The sequence below is a fragment of the Bos mutus genome, chromosome 16, assembly GCF_027580195.1.
Source record: "Bos mutus isolate GX-2022 chromosome 16, NWIPB_WYAK_1.1, whole genome shotgun sequence".
NCBI classification, from domain to species: domain Eukaryota; kingdom Metazoa; phylum Chordata; class Mammalia; order Artiodactyla; family Bovidae; genus Bos; species Bos mutus.
The window spans coordinates 34,630,498-34,647,689 of NC_091632.1; the positions used below are offsets into that span (position 1 = coordinate 34,630,498).

General features: G+C 54.5%; 2 protein-coding genes across 3 annotated transcripts in view; both read left to right on the forward strand.

Moving 5' to 3' along the window:
- Nucleotides 1–6,986: 6,986 nt before the first annotated feature.
- Nucleotides 6,987–8,105, forward strand: ISG15 (ISG15 ubiquitin like modifier). Its single transcript, XM_005888869.3, has 2 exons — nucleotides 6,987–7,142; nucleotides 7,580–8,105. The coding sequence occupies exons 1-2, from the start codon at nucleotides 7,140–7,142 to the stop codon at nucleotides 8,039–8,041; spliced, it is 465 nt and encodes a 154-aa protein (XP_005888931.2). The 5' UTR covers nucleotides 6,987–7,139; the 3' UTR covers nucleotides 8,042–8,105.
- A 2,101-nt stretch (nucleotides 8,106–10,206) lies between these two features.
- AGRN (agrin) overlaps nucleotides 10,207–17,192 on the forward strand; it is a 39,350-nt gene continuing 32,364 nt past the window's right edge. The window contains exons 1-2 of one of the 2 annotated variants that reach the window (XM_070384993.1): nucleotides 10,207–10,553; nucleotides 12,699–12,960. In XM_070384993.1, coding sequence (XP_070241094.1) covers nucleotides 10,347–10,553; nucleotides 12,699–12,960 — 469 coding nt within the window. In that variant the 5' untranslated portion in view covers nucleotides 10,207–10,346. The remainder of the gene's footprint in view (nucleotides 10,554–12,698; nucleotides 12,961–17,192) is intronic. The other variant, XM_070384992.1, reaches the window with a different exon arrangement.

Below are 17,192 nucleotides of genomic sequence, written 5' to 3' on the forward strand. Positions count from 1 at the left end.
TGTTTCCTCACCTGTAAAATGGGCTACCTTTTCATTTAGCCCTGGGCTATAGTCCATGGGGTCGCAAAGAGTCGAACATGACTGAGCAACTAACACTTTCACACTTTGACTGAGAAGATAAATGAGATCTGATTTTGAAAGCACCCAGCACATGCAAGCGGGACAGAGTCACCTGGATTCACCTCTGCCACAAGCCCCACTGTATCCTCTACCCTCTGAGACACCCTCTCCCTACCTGGGGTCTTCAGAAGCCTGTTTCTTGGCCCTTCCAGCCCCAACAAGGAGCCTTCTGTCACCCAGAGCAGAGTGAGTCCCAGGGGTGTCATCTACATCCCTGTGTCCTTCCCACTGGGCTGCACCCCCACTCTCTCTCTGGGCCCTCCTACCTCTGGCTGTCCCCTCCCTGCCTTTTACATCTGGATTTGATCTCTGGTAGGACCTGGGACTCCTGGGGACCGTAGGGGCTCCCTTGCTCTGAGTAGGGAGGGAGAGTCCTAGGCTGCAGTGGGGAAACTGTGCTGAGAAATACTGACGTGGAACACTGCATTTTCCAAAGATGGCTACAATACATCCACCCCAAATACTCTACCTGTGTGTCCTTGGTGAGATTTTGTGATGACATTAACCAGCAAAGACAGGGGCAGTGGTGATCTATGAATTCTGAGGCTTGACTTGAAAAACGTGCACCTTGCTGTCCTGGGAAACTCACTCCTGGAAACCACTGGCCCCTCTGTGAGGAAACCCGAACTGGCCTCATGGAAAGGCCTCATGGAGAGGCCTTGTATAAGTGTTGAGCTGGGAACCTAGAAATCTCAGCTTCCAGACAGGTGATCCCAACCTGCCGCTTCAGAGCCCCCACTCACACTTTCCCAGCCAGCTCTGTGTGCTCTGTTCCACTCTTGATTCACATGACTGGTGTTACTGTGACACTTTCGGGTCATTCGTTACGAAACAATAGTAACTGGAACAGCTAAGATGGCCCAAGCCCTGGACCCACACCCCTCCCCAGCCCCACCCCCCAAACCTTGTTCCTTCCTTTCTCTGGCATTCACAGAGTCACAGGAGCTTCCCGCACTGGCTGTCCATCTGACGAGGTGACTTTTGCAGCTATCCAAGGCCAACTATCTGTCCTCCTAGATCTAGGCTTGAGTTGGCCAAGTCCCAGTAGGCTGATGGTCCCAGGGGCATCTCTAGGGACCACTGTTGGCCACTGGGCAGGAAAAGTAGTGGGGGAGTCTGTGTGGGAAGATAAGTGTATTTTCCAGTCCAGACACTGGGCTGCAGCCTTGGTGGTGGGTGGGGGGATGGTCTTTCTCACGTCTGGCTCCCATGACAGCATTCCACAACATTCAGACAGTGTCCCTCCGGGGCCTGCCAGGTGCTGTCTGTGCACAGGCCCATCCCAACCTCTGACAGGGGGGTGGCACCTGCACTTGCACCCTGCCCCTCAGCATTCCACAGGCACATGGGTCCCAGGATATCAGAGACACCATAGACCATGACCAGCAACCCCATCCTCCTGTTCCCTCCTCTCCTGCCAAGGGACAACAGGCTGTGGACTCAGGCAGCCAGGACCAGAGTTGCCATGTGACCAGGCTAGAGTCATTGCAGGGTCTCTCCTGGAGCATGGGAGTTGGGTCCTGAGATGATAAAGTGGCAGAGGCTAGGGCTGGAGGAACCCAGGATTCAGTATAGAGAAGAAGGAAGCAGATGACCAGGACCCTAATCTTAACCCTGAGGGGGCATCTTTCATTTTTACAGGCCAGCGGACCAAGACACCTTCCCTCGGCTCTTGGTGCTGAGCAGTTGGAGCATCCCCCCAACACCTGATGCATGACAGCACCTCCCCCGAGGTCTGGGCATTGTCAACATCTTTCTCCATTATTGAATGTTGACACCTCTCCACACTGGGGAAGCCATGTCTCCCCAATTCTGTGTGGTGACAGAGCTTCCCACCCTGTCTGTCTGTGATGCCACCTCCCTGTGGGCTTCCATGGGTGCTTTTCTCTCCAGTCTCCTTGGACCACTACTCTCTGGAGAGGTATGCTTTGCTCTCCTGCTGGTCACATCCAGACTAGTTTCTTCTTCACCAAAAAAAGTCCCAGCTTTGAACCTCATCTTATTAACAGATCTCATCTTGTGAAGTCCACTGCAACCCTGCGGGGGGGGCCTCCCCATACCTTCTGAAGGTTCACTCCTGATTCCCTGTCACTTTCTCCAGCGGCTCCTGTCACAGTCCTTGTTGACTTCCAAATTCACACGGTTGATCTTCTGGACTTCCTGGCTTCCATGGGGCATCCTGGCGTAGAGTTGGCAACTAAGCTTCCAATCCTAAGTGCTGGGTGTAGACTGTAGCCCTCATATTCCCATCCACCCTGCAGGACACGCCCACCAGGAAGCCCCGCCCACAGGGCACAGGTCAGCATCTGCAGTACAATATCCTGCTGCTTTCCCAGTGTAACCTGGGGTTCTGCCTCCCCCCTCCACACTCTCAGCCTCTTGTCTCAGGTTCTGCCTCCCGCTTCTCCTTGTGCCTTTCAGTCCTCTGGAACTTGGGGAACAAGTCTTCACTCTAATCTTTCTATCCACACAACTGGAGCACTCTCTGCCCAGTGGTGGAGCCTGACTGAGGCACCAGCCTCCTCTGAATCTGACTATTCTCAGTTCTCAGAACAGCATTCTGCCATCGTCCTTGACCCTCAGAGTTCACTCCCAGTGCTGCTCTGGCAGGTCCTACAGTGGCTCTATCTCCCTGATGTATACAAACACCCACTTCTGACCTATTGCTTTTCCACCACTGGCTGCAAGCCGCCACCAGCTTCGGCCTGGAATTTTGTAGTTCTTTGCCATGGCAAGGCAGCCAGTCTTGGAGCCGAGTGCTCAATGGGGGCAGGTGGACAGGAAAGGAGATTAGAGGGTCAGCAGAGTGGTCAGAAGAACAAGCCTAAGCTCCTCTCTTCTCTCGGAAGCTTATGGGAAGCCATGGGAGAGAAGGTTGTGTGTAGATCACTCTGGCCCTTGGCTCCACCACAGATTATGGGGTCAGGATAGAAGCACAGCCACTCGGCTGTATCCATAGCAGCCTCAGTGGACGAGGGCGCATAGATATAAGTGAGGTCATGGATATTCTTGGGAGTTTTTTGTTGTTGCTACTGCTGTTAGATGGCTGAAGGGCTTAAAAATAAAAGCAAGTGTATTAAACGATATAGATACTGTTTTAAAGGTTTTGGGAAGTTTAAGTTAGTTTGTAAATGAAACCAAATATTAACCAAAGACCCCTTTATAAGTAGCCATTGTAACTTCATAAATAGGATATTCAGGTTTTTGTCTAGAACATATGTATTTTGTGATCATGTTGTTAGGTGCATACAAATTAAAAATAATTTCATTTTACCAGTGAGCTCAACCTTTTATTGTTATGCAACCTTCTGTATCTAGTAATGCTTTGACTATAAGGTTTCTTTGTTAATCTGTTAGTGAAACTGTTAATACGGTCACATCTGCTTCCCTTTAGTTAACATTACACAGTAGGTTTCTTTTCTCCTTTTACTTTCAGTTTCCTGTACCTTTATATTTCATATTATTTATGTCTTCTGTAAGCTGTGTAAAATCAGATTATTTTTAATCAGGCTGACAATCCTGGTCATTTAGTCCCCCTGGATTTCAGACCTCTGCTCTTTAGAACTGTGAGGGAATACATTTCTGTTGTTTTAAGCCACCCAGTTTGTGGTGGCTTAAAAGCCTCCAAGACACAGAGACATGCTTCCAGGGCTATCGTTTTGCCTGCCGAAAGCCTTTGCATCTAGTTCCTCTTGTCCAAAGCAGGTGATATTCAATAAAGTAACTAAAAGAAAATAAAGGTTCTATTACTATATATACCATATTCTTGTTATCTTTTTAAAATTTTTTATTACTTAAAATTTTTTTGAATTGTTGTTTCATTCCTTTATCTTTGTGCCATATTTAATAATGGTCATCTAGGGACTTTCCTGGTGGTCCAGTGGTTAAGACTTAGTGCTTCCAATGCAAGGGGCATGGGTTTGACCCCTAATCAGGGAACTAAGATCCTGCTGGCTGCATGCCATGCCCGAAAAAAACAAAACAAAACAAAACAAAAAACAGAATCAAAATAATGGTTTTTTGAAGAAGACAGGGATTTTCACATTCTGTAATATTTGTTTTGTTTGTGGCTTTCTTTTTATAATACTAATATTATTTATGCAAGGAATGAGTCAAGTTAGAAATTTAGAATAATATAAACAATATTTAAACTGTTTTATGCATGTTAACAACTTTGGTGCCTTATGATTATTTGGGGGGAATTGATGGAATGATTAATTCATATGAAAACAATTTGGTTTTCCCCATTCCTTTTATTTAAAATTTGTTTATTTAGTTTAAAATTTATTTTTAAAATATTTAATTATTTTTAGGTATTTATTTTTATTTTATTTATTTATTTTGGCTCCATCTTGTGGGATCTTAGTTTCCCAACCAGGGATGGAACCTGTGCTCCTGAAGTGAAAGTATGAAGTCCTAACCACTGGACTGCCAGGGAATTCCCTAAGTATTTATTTTTATTTTTAGCTAACATATGCCTGAGATGTGCTGTTTGAAATAGTAAAAATGTGGGAACAACCAATATTTATTTAAAAATATGAGACTGGTTAACTAAATTACACTTTATTCTATAATGGACTTTGTTGCTATGGGCAACAAATGCACATATGCAGCCATTAAAACAACTTGCATAAAAATATGAGGGCTTACAAATAGCTGAGAAAAGAAGAGAAGCTAAAGGCAAAGGAGAAAAGGAAAGATATACCCATCTGAATGCAGAGTTCCAGCGACTATCAAGGAGAGATAAGAAAGCCTTCCTCAGTGATCAATGCAAAGAAAACAATAGAATAAGAAAGACTAGAGATCTCTTCAAGAAAATTAGAGATATCAAGGGAATATGTCATGCAAAGATGGGCACAATAAAGGGCAGAAATGGTATGGATCTAACAGAAGCAGCAAAAGAGGTGGCAAGAATACAGAGAAGAACTATATAAAAAAGATCTTCATGACCCAGATAACCACGATGATGGTGTGATCACTCACTTAGAGCCAGAGATCCTGGAATGCAAAGTCAAGTGGGCCTTAGGAAGCATCACTATGAACAAAGCTAGTGTAGGCGATGGAATTCCAGTTCAGCTATTTCAAATCCTAAGACATGATGCTGTGAAAGTGCTGCACTCAATATGCCAGCAAATTTGGAAAACTCAGTAGTGGCCACAAAACTGGAAAAGGTCAGTTTTCATTCCAATCCCAAAGAAAGGCAATGCCAAAGAATGCTCAAACTACCACACATTTGCACTCATTTTCTCACACACTAGCAAAGGAATGGTCAAAATTCTCCAAGCCAGGCATCAACAGTACAGGAATCAAGAACTTCCAGATGTTCTAGGAGTTGGTGATGGACAGGGAGGCCTGGCGTGGTGCAGTCTTTGAGTCATGGGGTCTCAAAGAGTCCAACACGACTGAGCGACTGAACTGAACTGTGAATGAAGCAGGGTACAAAATGTTGAGAGTAGCAGGAGGATTTTTTTTTCAATTTTCTTTTTTATTGAGGTGAAGCTCATGTAACATAAACTTAACCATTTTATAGTATATAATCCAGTGGCATTTAGTATATTTAGTACAACCATCACCTCTATCTAGTTACGAAACATTTTTATCATTCCCAAAGGAGGCCTTAGCTCCATGAAGTGTCTCTCCTCATGCCTCCTCCCCGAAGCTCTTGGCAATTACTAATGTATTTTCAGTCTCTATGGACTTGCCTCTTGTGGACATTTCATATCAGTCGAATCACATGCTTTGTGTCCTGTGTCTGTTATTTGTCACTGAGCTCCATTCACACTGCAGCCTGTGTCAGTGCTCCATCCTTGGTTATGGCTGAGGAGCATTCTACTATAAGGAGGCACCACACTTTGTGCCTCCAGCTGCTGATGGGTTTGGTTCCACCCCCCATTTCAACCATTCTATGACTAGAGCTGCTGTTAACATTTGGGTGCGAGCATTTGTTTGAACACCTGTTGTCAGTTCTGTGGGCATACCCTAGTTGTGGAATTGCTGGGTCATATGAAAATTCTATTTAACCTTTTGAGGAATGACTAGACTGTTTTCCGCAGTGGCTACATCATTTCACAATCCCATCAGCAATGTATGAAGATTCCATTTTTTTGACATCTTCACCAACACTTATTATTCACTTTTTAATTATTATTATATTCATGCTAGGGGGTGTGACACAGTACATCTGGTTTTGATTTGCATTTCCCTGGTTCCCATCATTTCCAATGATGTTGAACATCTTTTCATGTGGCTCTTGGCCATTTATGTATTTTCTATTTTAAAATGTCTATTTAAGTCATTTGCCCAACTTTTAATTGAGTTGCTTATCTTTTAGTTGTTAAGTTGTAAAAGTTCCTTATATGTTGCAGATACTAGACTCTTATCTGACACATGGATTGCAAATATTTTCCCCCATTTTGTGTAGTATTTTCACTTTCTCAAGAGTGTCCATGAGTTCATTTTTATAGAAAAGATACATTCTTTTTCATTAAAACAATCTGAACATATATTGTCATAAACACAAAGTGATTATCTCTGAATAGATTGTCAATGTTTTGTTATTTTGGAATTAACTCTGGCAATATTTTTCAAGGTTAGTAATTTCACAAATTGGTAAATGGAAAGTGAAAGTTTCTAATTCTTAGCTCATGTTATTATGATGTGTGTGCATCTTGGAAAGGACCCAAGGTGTGGAACATGCAGGGATTTCTGAACACTCAATCCTAGAGGTGGGAGTGCTATCACAGTCCCAGATCCAGCTGGTCAGGTGGAAAGCCCCCCTGCCCAGCCCACCTCAGTTCCTCGGGTCATCGTCATCGGCATTGTTTTGTTTCTGTTTCTCACTCTGGGGCTGTCCTGGGAAAAGGAAACCGAAACTGAAGCTGAATTAGCCTATGTAACTCTGACGTGGTTTGCTCAGGCTATTAAAGGGCTGAGCTGCCAGGGCTGGAGAGAGCCGAGAGCAGAGAGGCAGCCGCAGCCAACCAGTGTCTGCAGACAGCCTGGCACCAGAACCCACGGCCATGGTGAGTGGTGAGGCGGGTTTGACAGGTGGGGCTCTGTATTCCCCTGCCTGGTGGCATCTCCCAGGGGAAGAATGCCTACTATGCACAGGCAGGTAGAGCTACTCAAAGCATCCAGTTCCCTAAGTGTGAGGGGAGGGACAGGGCTCTTTCTAAAATCAGGGTCTGGGTCCTGAAAGGTGGCTTCTGCCCAGCCGCCAACTCTGAGATCCCTTGGGATCAGCACAGGGCAGGGGGGTATTTTATTGGAGAGTTGACATGAAGATTGTGGGTAGTAGCTCTTCTGCTCCCTTGCACTCTCCAGTGCCTGGGGTCCCCATCTCCGTGGGTGGGAAGGGTGGAGAGGAGGGAGCTGCATCCCCGGGGTCTGACACTCGTCCCACTGCCAGTGCTACACGTGCAGTAGTCCCAGGACTTCTGAATCTGTGTGATGCCCACAGGGCGGGGACCTGACGGTGAAGATGCTAGGGGGCCAGGAGATCCTGGTGCCTCTGAGGGACTCCATGACGGTATCCGAGCTGAAGCAGTTCATCGCCCAGAAGATCAATGTGCCTGCTTTCCAGCAGCGCCTGGCCCACCTTGACAGCAGGGAGGTGCTGCAGGAAGGGGTGCCCCTTGTCCTCCAGGGCCTGAGAGCTGGCAGCACCGTCCTGCTGGTGGTGCAGAACTGCATCTCCATCCTGGTGAGGAACGACAAGGGTCGCAGCAGCCCCTATGAGGTCCAGCTGAAGCAGACTGTGGCTGAGCTCAAGCAGCAGGTGTGCCAAAAGGAGCGTGTACAAGCGGACCAGTTCTGGCTGTCTTTTGAAGGGAGGCCCATGGATGATGAGCACCCGCTGGAGGAATACGGCCTCATGAAGGGGTGCACCGTGTTCATGAATCTACGTCTGCGGGGTGGGTAGGGAAGGGCCAGGAGGGCCTTAGGGAGGGCTCCCCATGCAGCGCAGTGAATAAAGTTGTAGCAAAGCCAAATGTGAAGTGTTCATTCCACCCTGGCCAGCACCCCATGTCATCAGCCCTCCATTCGGCACCCTTCTGGTGAGATTGGGGGAAGGGTGGAGGAGGGAGTGGGTGAGGGGACTCAGGGTCACTGGGTGGTCACCAGGCTAGGGTGGCCAAGTTAAGGGACAAACCCTGTGGGATCAAAATGGTGACCCTCTGGAGAAACTGACGATGTGTCCCCACCTCTTTGGGAAATTAACTTCTAGAGAAATAAAAAGAGGCAGGTCTGTTGAAGCCCATTCCTGTCTTCCGGCTGAGCCTCAGTCAGCCCTGCACAACTGGTCTCCACCTTCACAGCTGGGTCAGCAGATAGCAGAGGGAGGGAAAAGGCCTGGCTGGGTCCCAAAGGCCACACAGTGAGTGTCCCTGGAAGTGGTGAGGGGCTGAGTCCCTAGGGCCTGCCTTGGCCAGTTGTAAGGGAGGTTCCCCCACACCAGCTGGAGGCTGAGGGCCTCCAGGACCCATCAGAATACACTGTCCAGCCTTCATTGGTCTGGAGGGAATTGGGGACTGGGCCTTGGGCACACACATCACCATTAGGGTGAGCTGCTCCTTCAGAGTTCACATCATGGAAGGGCCATAGCCAGCAGGTGAGGGGGCACCCAGGATGGGGGTTCCTGTTGTTCACATGGATGGGAGGGGAACAAACTACACCTGCTTCCACACTAGATGCTTCTTTCTGTGCCAGTTTCCCAAGTGAGTCAGCCTTGGACAGAATGCGGTGGGCAGGGAGGGGGACACAGAACCTATACCTCTTGGGCCAAAGTCCATGACTCTGGGGACACTCAGATCTCAGCTTTCAGACTCTTCAGGGGCATTTGGCTGGAGACCCAGACCCCTTCTTTCTGATCTGTGGGAGTTTGCATCTGAGCTGCGGGACCCCCAGGTCTGGCTTGCCTGTGACACTTATGTAGACACGCAGGTGTGTGTGTGTGTGTGTGTGTGTGTAGGGGGACTCCTGGCTCTAGCCTCATTTCCTGGGCCCCCACCCTCACCTCTTTGTCATACTGTAACTTAACAAGTGTGAGCACGCCCTCTCGGTGACACCCTCCTTTCTTGAATCCCCTCAGCAGGGTCTGGGCGAGGTAGGGTCCTTCTCCAAGATGCCTCTGGGCTGCTCACCCTTCATGGCCTCTGGCTCAGAGATCTGTGGTTGGCTTGGATGAGGGGGTGTGCAGCAGACTCAGCCCTGGAGGAACAGAAGGGATCTCCTCTCCTCCCATTCCCACCATCTACAGCTAAGTCGGGCTCTAATTTGCACACTCTGGATCTCAGTTTACCCCGTGGACCCAGCGGGAATGGTTGGAGAAGTAGCGGGAATGGTTGAAGAGCCTTGGGGGAGCTGGGAAGGGGGCGTGGCTGGCCGTCCATCGCTGCTGCTATTCCCACCTCAGTCAACAGGGGGAGCCCGCCGCCCTGCAGAGGGCCGGGAGCCGACCCGGGATCGCGAGGTGGGCGGGGCTGCGCTTCGCTGCGACCAATCGCCGCAGCTCCCAGCCCGCATTGGTCCCCGGTGGCCGGTGGTCCCGGGCGGCCGAGCTTCCGTCCCCAGTTCCTGTGAGGGGCTAGGGTCCCCCGTCAGGTTCCTCTCGCCGGGGGAGGGGCGCAGCCCTTTAGGGCGCGAGGGGCGGCAGGGCCTCGGATCTGGCAGCCCCTTCCTGCGGCCAGGGAGCCCCCGCCGCCCCAGCCCTGGCGCAGCCTGGAGCCCCTTGGAAGTCCCGTCACGTCGTCTCCAGATTATGCATTAACCCGATTTCAGCCGCATTTCCTGGCGGGGGGGCGGGGGGGTGGAACGTCCGCGCGAACGGGGGAGGGGCGTCCGTGGGAGTGCGCCACAGCAGGGAGAGCACCCTCGAGCCCGCCCCAACCCCGCCCCTCGGCCTGGCCAGGCCCACCACCCACCTTGGCCAAACCTAGACCGGCCCCCTCCCTCCCCCAGCCAGGCCTCCGCCCGGCGCCGCTTTCCCGGCGCTTTGTTCGCGGCTGCCGCGGGTCGCAGGGCGCCGGGAGGGCCGGGGGCGGGCGGGCCGGGGGGGTGGGGGGTGGGGGCTGGAAGGGGGTGGTGCTGCCCCAAGGCCCGCCCCCGCACCGCCCGCGCTCCCGCCGCCTCCCCCGAGCTGCGTCCCGTCCTGTCCAGTCCAGTCCCCGGCGCGGCCCGGTCCGTGCGCTTGCTCCGGCCGCCTTCCGCCGTCCTCTGCCCGCGCCATGGCCAGCTCTCGGCCGTTCAGCCGGGCCCTGCTGCAGCCTTTGCTGCTGCTCCTGGTGGTGGCCGTGCGCGCCCTGCCCAGCGCCGACGGGACGTGCCCGGAACGCGCGCTGGAGCGGCGCGAGGAGGAGGCGAACGTGGTGCTCACCGGCACCGTGGAGGAGATCCTCAACGTGGACCCGGTGCAGCACACATACTCGTGCAAGGTGGGCCCCCTGGGGACCCCCGGGACCCTGAGCCCCTTCAGACCCTTCTAGAAGCCCTGGTTGGGGGCCCTTCCCCCGCGATCCCGGACCCCTAGCCCGGAGGTCTTCCCGTCGCGATGCCGGCCGCGCGCTGAGACCCCCGCCCCGGGCCGTGGGAACGAGCCCCAGACGTTCCGCAGCACCAGCTCCGGCTCCTACTCCCTTGGCGACCGCCGACCCCCGGTGGGAGGGGGGGGGCGGGTGCGGGTCTGAGAAAACTCGCGAGCGCCGGAGGGAAAGTTCCTGCGGTGCCGCTGCAGTCCCGCTCGCGGTGCCCGGGCCCTGGAGACCCGATGGTGTCTGCTCCTTCACCCCAAACCCACTCCCTTACTGGAAACAAGTGCGCCCCGCCCCCCGGAGAATGTTCGGCTACCGCGCCCCCTCCCCACCGGCCAAAGGAAAGGGGACGAGGGGAGGTGACGCTTTCTGCTTGGGATGGAGGTGGTGATTTGGCCTGTGGTCAGTGCTGTCGCCCTCTCCGCAGAGGTGAGAATGGGTGGTCCGGAGAGAGAGGAGGGGTGCACACCTAATCTCCCAACCGCGGGGGTCCTGGTGGGGCTTGCTGCAGTAATGGGTGTGGGGCCAGAGCAGAGAAGTGGGCGGGGCCGTTGCTGAGCCTCAAGTGCGGGGGGTGCAGGGCAGGTGCCCCATCCGCTCCTGGGAGAGCTGTATCTCCCCTGGCCTTAGGGAGAGGGGCCTTGCCTGGCTTCTCCTTCAGTTGAATCTGGGAGCTCCCGGGGTAGGTCTGGTGGTTTTTTTCCCACAATCTGTTCCTAGGGAGGACTGAAGGGACCCAGGCCCCTGCCCCTCTCTGGCCCCTAAAACCACCTCCCTGACCAGAAATCGGATCATTCCTCTTCCTTGGAGATGGGGAGGGGTGGCAGCTCCTTTCAGACTGGCCTGTGCTGACTACAGCTGGGATCCCCCGCCAGGCCCCCTCCCCTCCACCACAGCCAGGGCACTTTGCCAAGTCCCTGCAGGATTTTCCCGACTTCCTCCCCGCTGCTCCTGGGTGTGGCTGGGGTGGGGGGAGGCGATGAAAGCCGCCCAGCCCTCCCCTGCTGGTTATTGGCCTTCCAGAGCCTACTCTGTATCTAGGCATGGGGGGCGGGGGAAGAGCTGGCAGCCCCACCATCCCTGGGCCACTGGAGGGTGGAGGGAGTCCCTGTAGATTTTGCAGACCCAAGGCTCCCAGCAGGGGCGGCCAGGTGGACGGGCCACTGTTGTCTTTCACTCCTCTTTCCAGAAGTCCTGGCCCCCATAGATCCTGAAGAAAGGGGTGTCTTTTCTCAGGGACAGCATTCCCGGGCAGTCCCCATGGGCCTATTCCTTTAGGGCAGCTCATTCTGCCTGCAGTGCCTGTGGCCCTCCTGCCCCCACTGCCAGTAGTCTGTGGGCACCCCAGGGCTTGGTTTGTCTGAGCAGGTGCCCTCAGGGCCCCAAGAGCAGAGTGTGGAGGGTGGGGCTGCCCTGTGCTGCCCAAACTTGATTTTGTGGTTCACAGGCTGCCTTGGCAGCACTCACTGTAGGAGCCTTGCAGGAGGAGGGGTCTTTCACCTCCTGGCTGGACCGTGTCTTAGCCCACCCACAGGGCTGCATGGAGCCAAGCTGGACAGGAGCCTTGAGCTCAGAGCCCGTCACCTTGAAACTTCATCATCCATGTTAGTTGCTCCTGACTCTTTCCAGAGGTGGGCCCAAGTACTGGGTGGGTTGACAGGGAGAGTAAGGTGTGGAAGGCTGTGAGGTGTGACATTTAGAATTGGGGTGGCTGGGGTCATCTAAACCTGAGGGTTAGGGAGCTGCTTCTTGAGGGAAGGGGTGTGTTCTCAGGCCAGGTATCCTGGAGTATAACAAGGGCAGTGGTGTCTGTCATGTGTGTGTGCTTCCCTGCAGCTTCCTCCTGGGGGGTTGGGGCACTGACTCCACATATCTGCCCAGGGTTTGGGTATACTCCGGACATCTGGCCTGAGCAAATGAGGTGGGAAAAGAAGGAAAAGTCCAGGCACCAGTCTGGTGTCTGCCTCTGGCCTCTGTGGCCATCTCCCCCGCTCCACCCAGTTAGAAGAGAACCGCCGACAATTGAACACCCCCTCATGTCCACCCTAGGTTCGGGTCTGGCGGTACCTGAAGGGCAAAGATGTGGTGGCCCAGGAAAGCCTGCTGGACGGAGGCAACAAAGTGGTGATTGGCGGCTTCGGAGACCCCCTCATCTGTGACAACCAGGTGTCCACTGGAGACACCAGGATCTTCTTTGTGAACCCTGCCCCGCCATACCTGTGGCCCGCCCACAAGAATGAGCTGATGCTAAACTCCAGCCTCATGCGCATCACCCTGCGGAACCTGGAGGAGGTCGAGCACTGTGTGGAAGGTGTGTGTGGGGCCGAGCAGAGCAGGTGCCTTGGGGGCAGAAGGGAGCTTGTCCTAGGCTAGGGCACATGGCATCTTGTGGTCCGACCTCCTTTTCTGGGTCCTGGCTCCCTGGTTTCCTGGCCACCTCAGCTCCAGACTCTTAACATAAGCAGCACTCCCCACCCTGGCCCTAGTGTTGCCACTATCTGTCATCTTGGAGTCTCAGACCTGCAAAGGGATAGGCCTCCCATTCTTCCCTCCGCCTCCCCAGCTCTGCACGCCCCTTCCTGGAGTTCCCTGTTCTAGGAAAGAGGCTGGAACCAGGTGAACGAACACCAGTTGTTTGTGTTCTGCAGAAGCCCGAACACATGTCTAGACGGGGCCCAGATGTTGAGCCTTTGGGGTGGGGCTTAAAGATTGTGCTGGAGGTGAGGCTATCCTGTTATGTGTTCCCAGAGGCCTGCCATTTCTGGGAAGGGACAGTTATGTGGAGTGAGCTGCTTCTAGGAGTTTGAGGGGTTGTGGGATCTCCTGACAGAGGTGGAGCATCTTTCCTTGTCTGCTGTCCCCATGTGTCTATTCTGAATGGCTCAAGAGCAACCCTCCCTCACATGATGGCTCACCCATCCCCTTCACCCCAGGAGAATCCCAGTTGGGGGCTGAGATCCTTGGCTGAGGAATGTAGCAGGGAGAAGTAGGAACTGCCTGTCGCCCTCACATCCTGTCTGTCCCCTCATGGCTGCCTGGGGAGGGATGTATGGGAGGAGGTGGAGAGATCGCTTCCTCCCAGGGCAGCAGGAAGGGTCCCTGACTTCCTGTCCTGGGAAGGCGACCCTGTCCCTGTGACTTGCTCTGTTGGCCGGTAGGGAAGTTCCATCTTCTACCCAACTTAACTCCTGTGGTGCTGGCTTGCTTTTGTGGGATCCTGGATGGTGGACTCATCTGGCCTGGGGCAGACTGTGTGTGTGTGTGGCGGGGTGTGGAACCTGAAGTGGAGAGCCCTGTAGCATCCTGCTCGGCCTGCAGTCATTTGCTCCTGGGATTGCATCTATGGTCCTGATGCAACATCGCACAGAGATGCCAGCAGGGCTGTGTCCCTGGTCCCTTCCCAGCACTAGCATAGCTGAGGGGTCCCAGCATAGCCCTCCCACCAGGTGAGGACTGGAGACCCTGACTGTGCTTTGGAAGCTTTACTCTAGGGGAAATATGGGAGAGTGGCATGGAGAGGAGGCAGGTTGTAGGGTGTGATCCCCAGTTTTGGAGGATGAGTTGGAGACTAAGGAGAGGTGGGAAGAGGGGTCAGGCTGCAGAAAATCTGTTTCTGCAAGATCAAGAAGACAAGTCATTAACTCCATAGCTGGAAGGGTCTAGTTCGAGGGTCTGTGGGGTCAGAGGGCATGTGGCAGGGGGGCCACCCTAGGCAGAAGAGGGTCTGCCATCTTGCCAGGTCCTATTCTACCCAGGCCAGGCCCTGGCTCTGGATATGTCAGCCTGGGCACAGGACCCCTGGAAAGGAGGGTCTGCAGAGAGAGCCCCCAGTGAGACTTCATCTGCTGTCTGCTGGCTACCCCGGATAGGGACCAGTCTAGGCCCCCAGCTCCAGCTGGGCCAGTGTGGGCATGGTGGTGGAGGGGAGGCCCCCAGGGAGGGAGGGACCCAGAATGAGAAGCTTGGGGTCCACTGTAAGGCTCTGGGGAGCCCTGGAAGTTTTGAGCCAGTGACACGGATCCCTTCTTTGGAAGGAAAGCAGTGCCATAAGGGGCAGGGGGCCAGGGAGAGGGTAGATTAGATGGGGTGCCTCCCTCTAAGGATCCCCAAAGCCTGAAGGACAAGGCTCCCAGGAGTTGGTGCCAGGCTTGAGGAAGACACAGCCCTCTTCCCACCTCCCACAGCAGGGAGCAGGCAGGAGAAGGGCCTGCCTCCCATTCTGTAAGAGATAAAGACCTCTGACCCCACCCCAGGCTCTCCAGGGAGCCAAGCCTCACCTTAGCATGGGGGTTAGGGTTAGGGATGGGCCGAGCTTGAGCTACAATGACCTCTCATCTGACCCTGACCCTTTTCTCTTCCTTGGGGCCCCATAGCTGCCCCCGTCCCTCAGGGCCCAGAGTGAAGGCTGTGAAGCTACTGATTGTGGAGGTCACCCCAAGACCTGTGTCTCTATCACAAATGTCCCCTGCCCCTAAAAGGCCCACAGGAGCCAAGGTCAGGGGACACATCCTGGAGGCCCACCCCCCTAGATGCCCCCACCTCATCCCCACCTGGACCCTGCTTCCTGCAGGGGTACCTGTTGCTGGGAGGCATACCTGGTCCCCAGCTCCACTGGGCTCGCCTTCCTCAGTTTCTCCCTTAGGGCCTGCAGGGTCTTCCTGGCTCTGGGCCCCTTCCCCAACCTCCAGTCCCCAGGAAGCTCCTCCCCAATCCTCTGCCTGGGGAGCCACATTCCGAGCATAACTGAGACAGGTATGTGTCCCTCCCTCTGCACCACTTGTGGGTGAAGGAGACTGCGGGTTTGCTCCAGGAAGGAAGGAGACCCTCGCGCCCTGCTTTGTCAGGGAAGTGGCCTGGCCTCTTCCAGTGCCAGCTGCCCACGCATCATGAGCTGCCCAGGCTGGCAGCTGAGCGGGCATCTCCTCCAGCCTTTGGCCACTATACCCTGGTCTGGACTTGTACACTTGTACACTCCCACCACCCTCCTCTCCCCCACCTAATAAAGACTGGTCCTTGGGCCCCCCTGAATTCCCTAGGAGGGATGCAGGCTTGGGGTCCTTCCCCAGGCCTTTCCCTCCCGAACTCCGAGCCAAGAGCAGAGAAAGGAAGTGTTGTCTGCCCTCTCCGGGCCTGGCACAGGAACAGGGTCGGAGAGTCTGGCATTAGTCCAGCCCAGTCCTGCCCAGTCCTGAAGCCGGGGGTCCTGGCGGCCACAGCCTAGACTGGCCTGCCTGATTCCAGTGAGCACCCTCCCTTCCTCCCTGCCACGCTAGCCTTTGGGCCTTCACGCCAGTCTTGGGCCTTTGGGGAAGGTAGTCCTAGGCTATATCTCAGGCTAGAGAGATGCTGGGTCCCGGGCCGCCGGCCTTGGCCTTGGTGCAGGCCCTGTGGCCTGGGAGCCGGATGTGGACACAGACACCCCCAGACAGGGACTGGCTCCGCAGAGCAAAGCGGGGCAGGTAGGAGCCCAGGGCAGGTTCCAGGGCTGGCTTCCTCAGGGCCAGAGCTGGCTCCCTCTGCTGTCTGGCATTTAGCTTCTGTACCCCCAAGTCCTGAGCCCGCCCTACTCCCCCACATTCCTCCCTGCCGAGGGGGGAGGTGGCTTCTTCCTGTCCCTGTTTCCCTCTTCCAGACGTAAGTTCTCACCCCACCCCCTCCAGACCCGCCCCAGTGCCGTCCTCAGCCCCTCCCCCAGGCAGGTCCTTGGAGCTGGGGCAGGCCCAGGCTGGAGGCTGCGCGCCTGGGCTTTCTCCTTCCTTCCAGCCACTGGGGGCGGGGCATCTGCTCAGGTGGAGCGTGGCCTGCTCCTGCACTGTCCTCTCTCACCTAGGGTCCCCGGTAGGAAGTCTCCGAGAGCATGGGCTTGTGGGACCACAGCGGGCTGGCTGATACCCTCACTGGGGCGGCCCCAGGAGCTTGGGGCGTGGTGGGGGGTGGGGAGGGGGTTGCTGCTGAAATCAAAGGGCATTGGATCCATTACTTCAAGGCAGTGCGCTCCTTTCCCGCAGGCCTGAGCTGGTGGAAACAGCTCCTGACTTTTTCCAGACCCCACCCCATCACCCTGCTCCCCACCCAGAGAAGAGCCCCCGCCTCCATACTCCCCAGCAGATTGGAAATGGAAAAAAAAAAAAGTTGTTTTGAAACTGTCCTCTCCCCTGCTGTCTGTACCTGCCTTCCCCAGGGCTCTGGACAGAGTAGATTCCAGTGGGGCCTGCCTGTGGAAGGAAGGCAGAGCCATGGAGGTGCTCGCAGCCTCTCTGGGGTGCTGGGAAGAACTGGATCGCCTGGTCAGGGCTAGCTGGTCTGGATCTGGGGCTCTAGCCCCCTGCCCCACCAATCCTTTCAGACTGAGGTAGGGAGAGTGCAGAGGGTGGGATGGGGCTGCCCCAGGTAAGGTTAGCAGGGGCATGAGCCCAGACTTTAGGGTTGTAGATCTAGCCAACTGTTGCTTGCCCTGCACAGCCTCCTCCAGCCTGTTTTGCTTCCTTCTTAAAGGGTTAATCCCCCAATCCCCTGAGAATCAAAACCTGCCCCCACCCCATC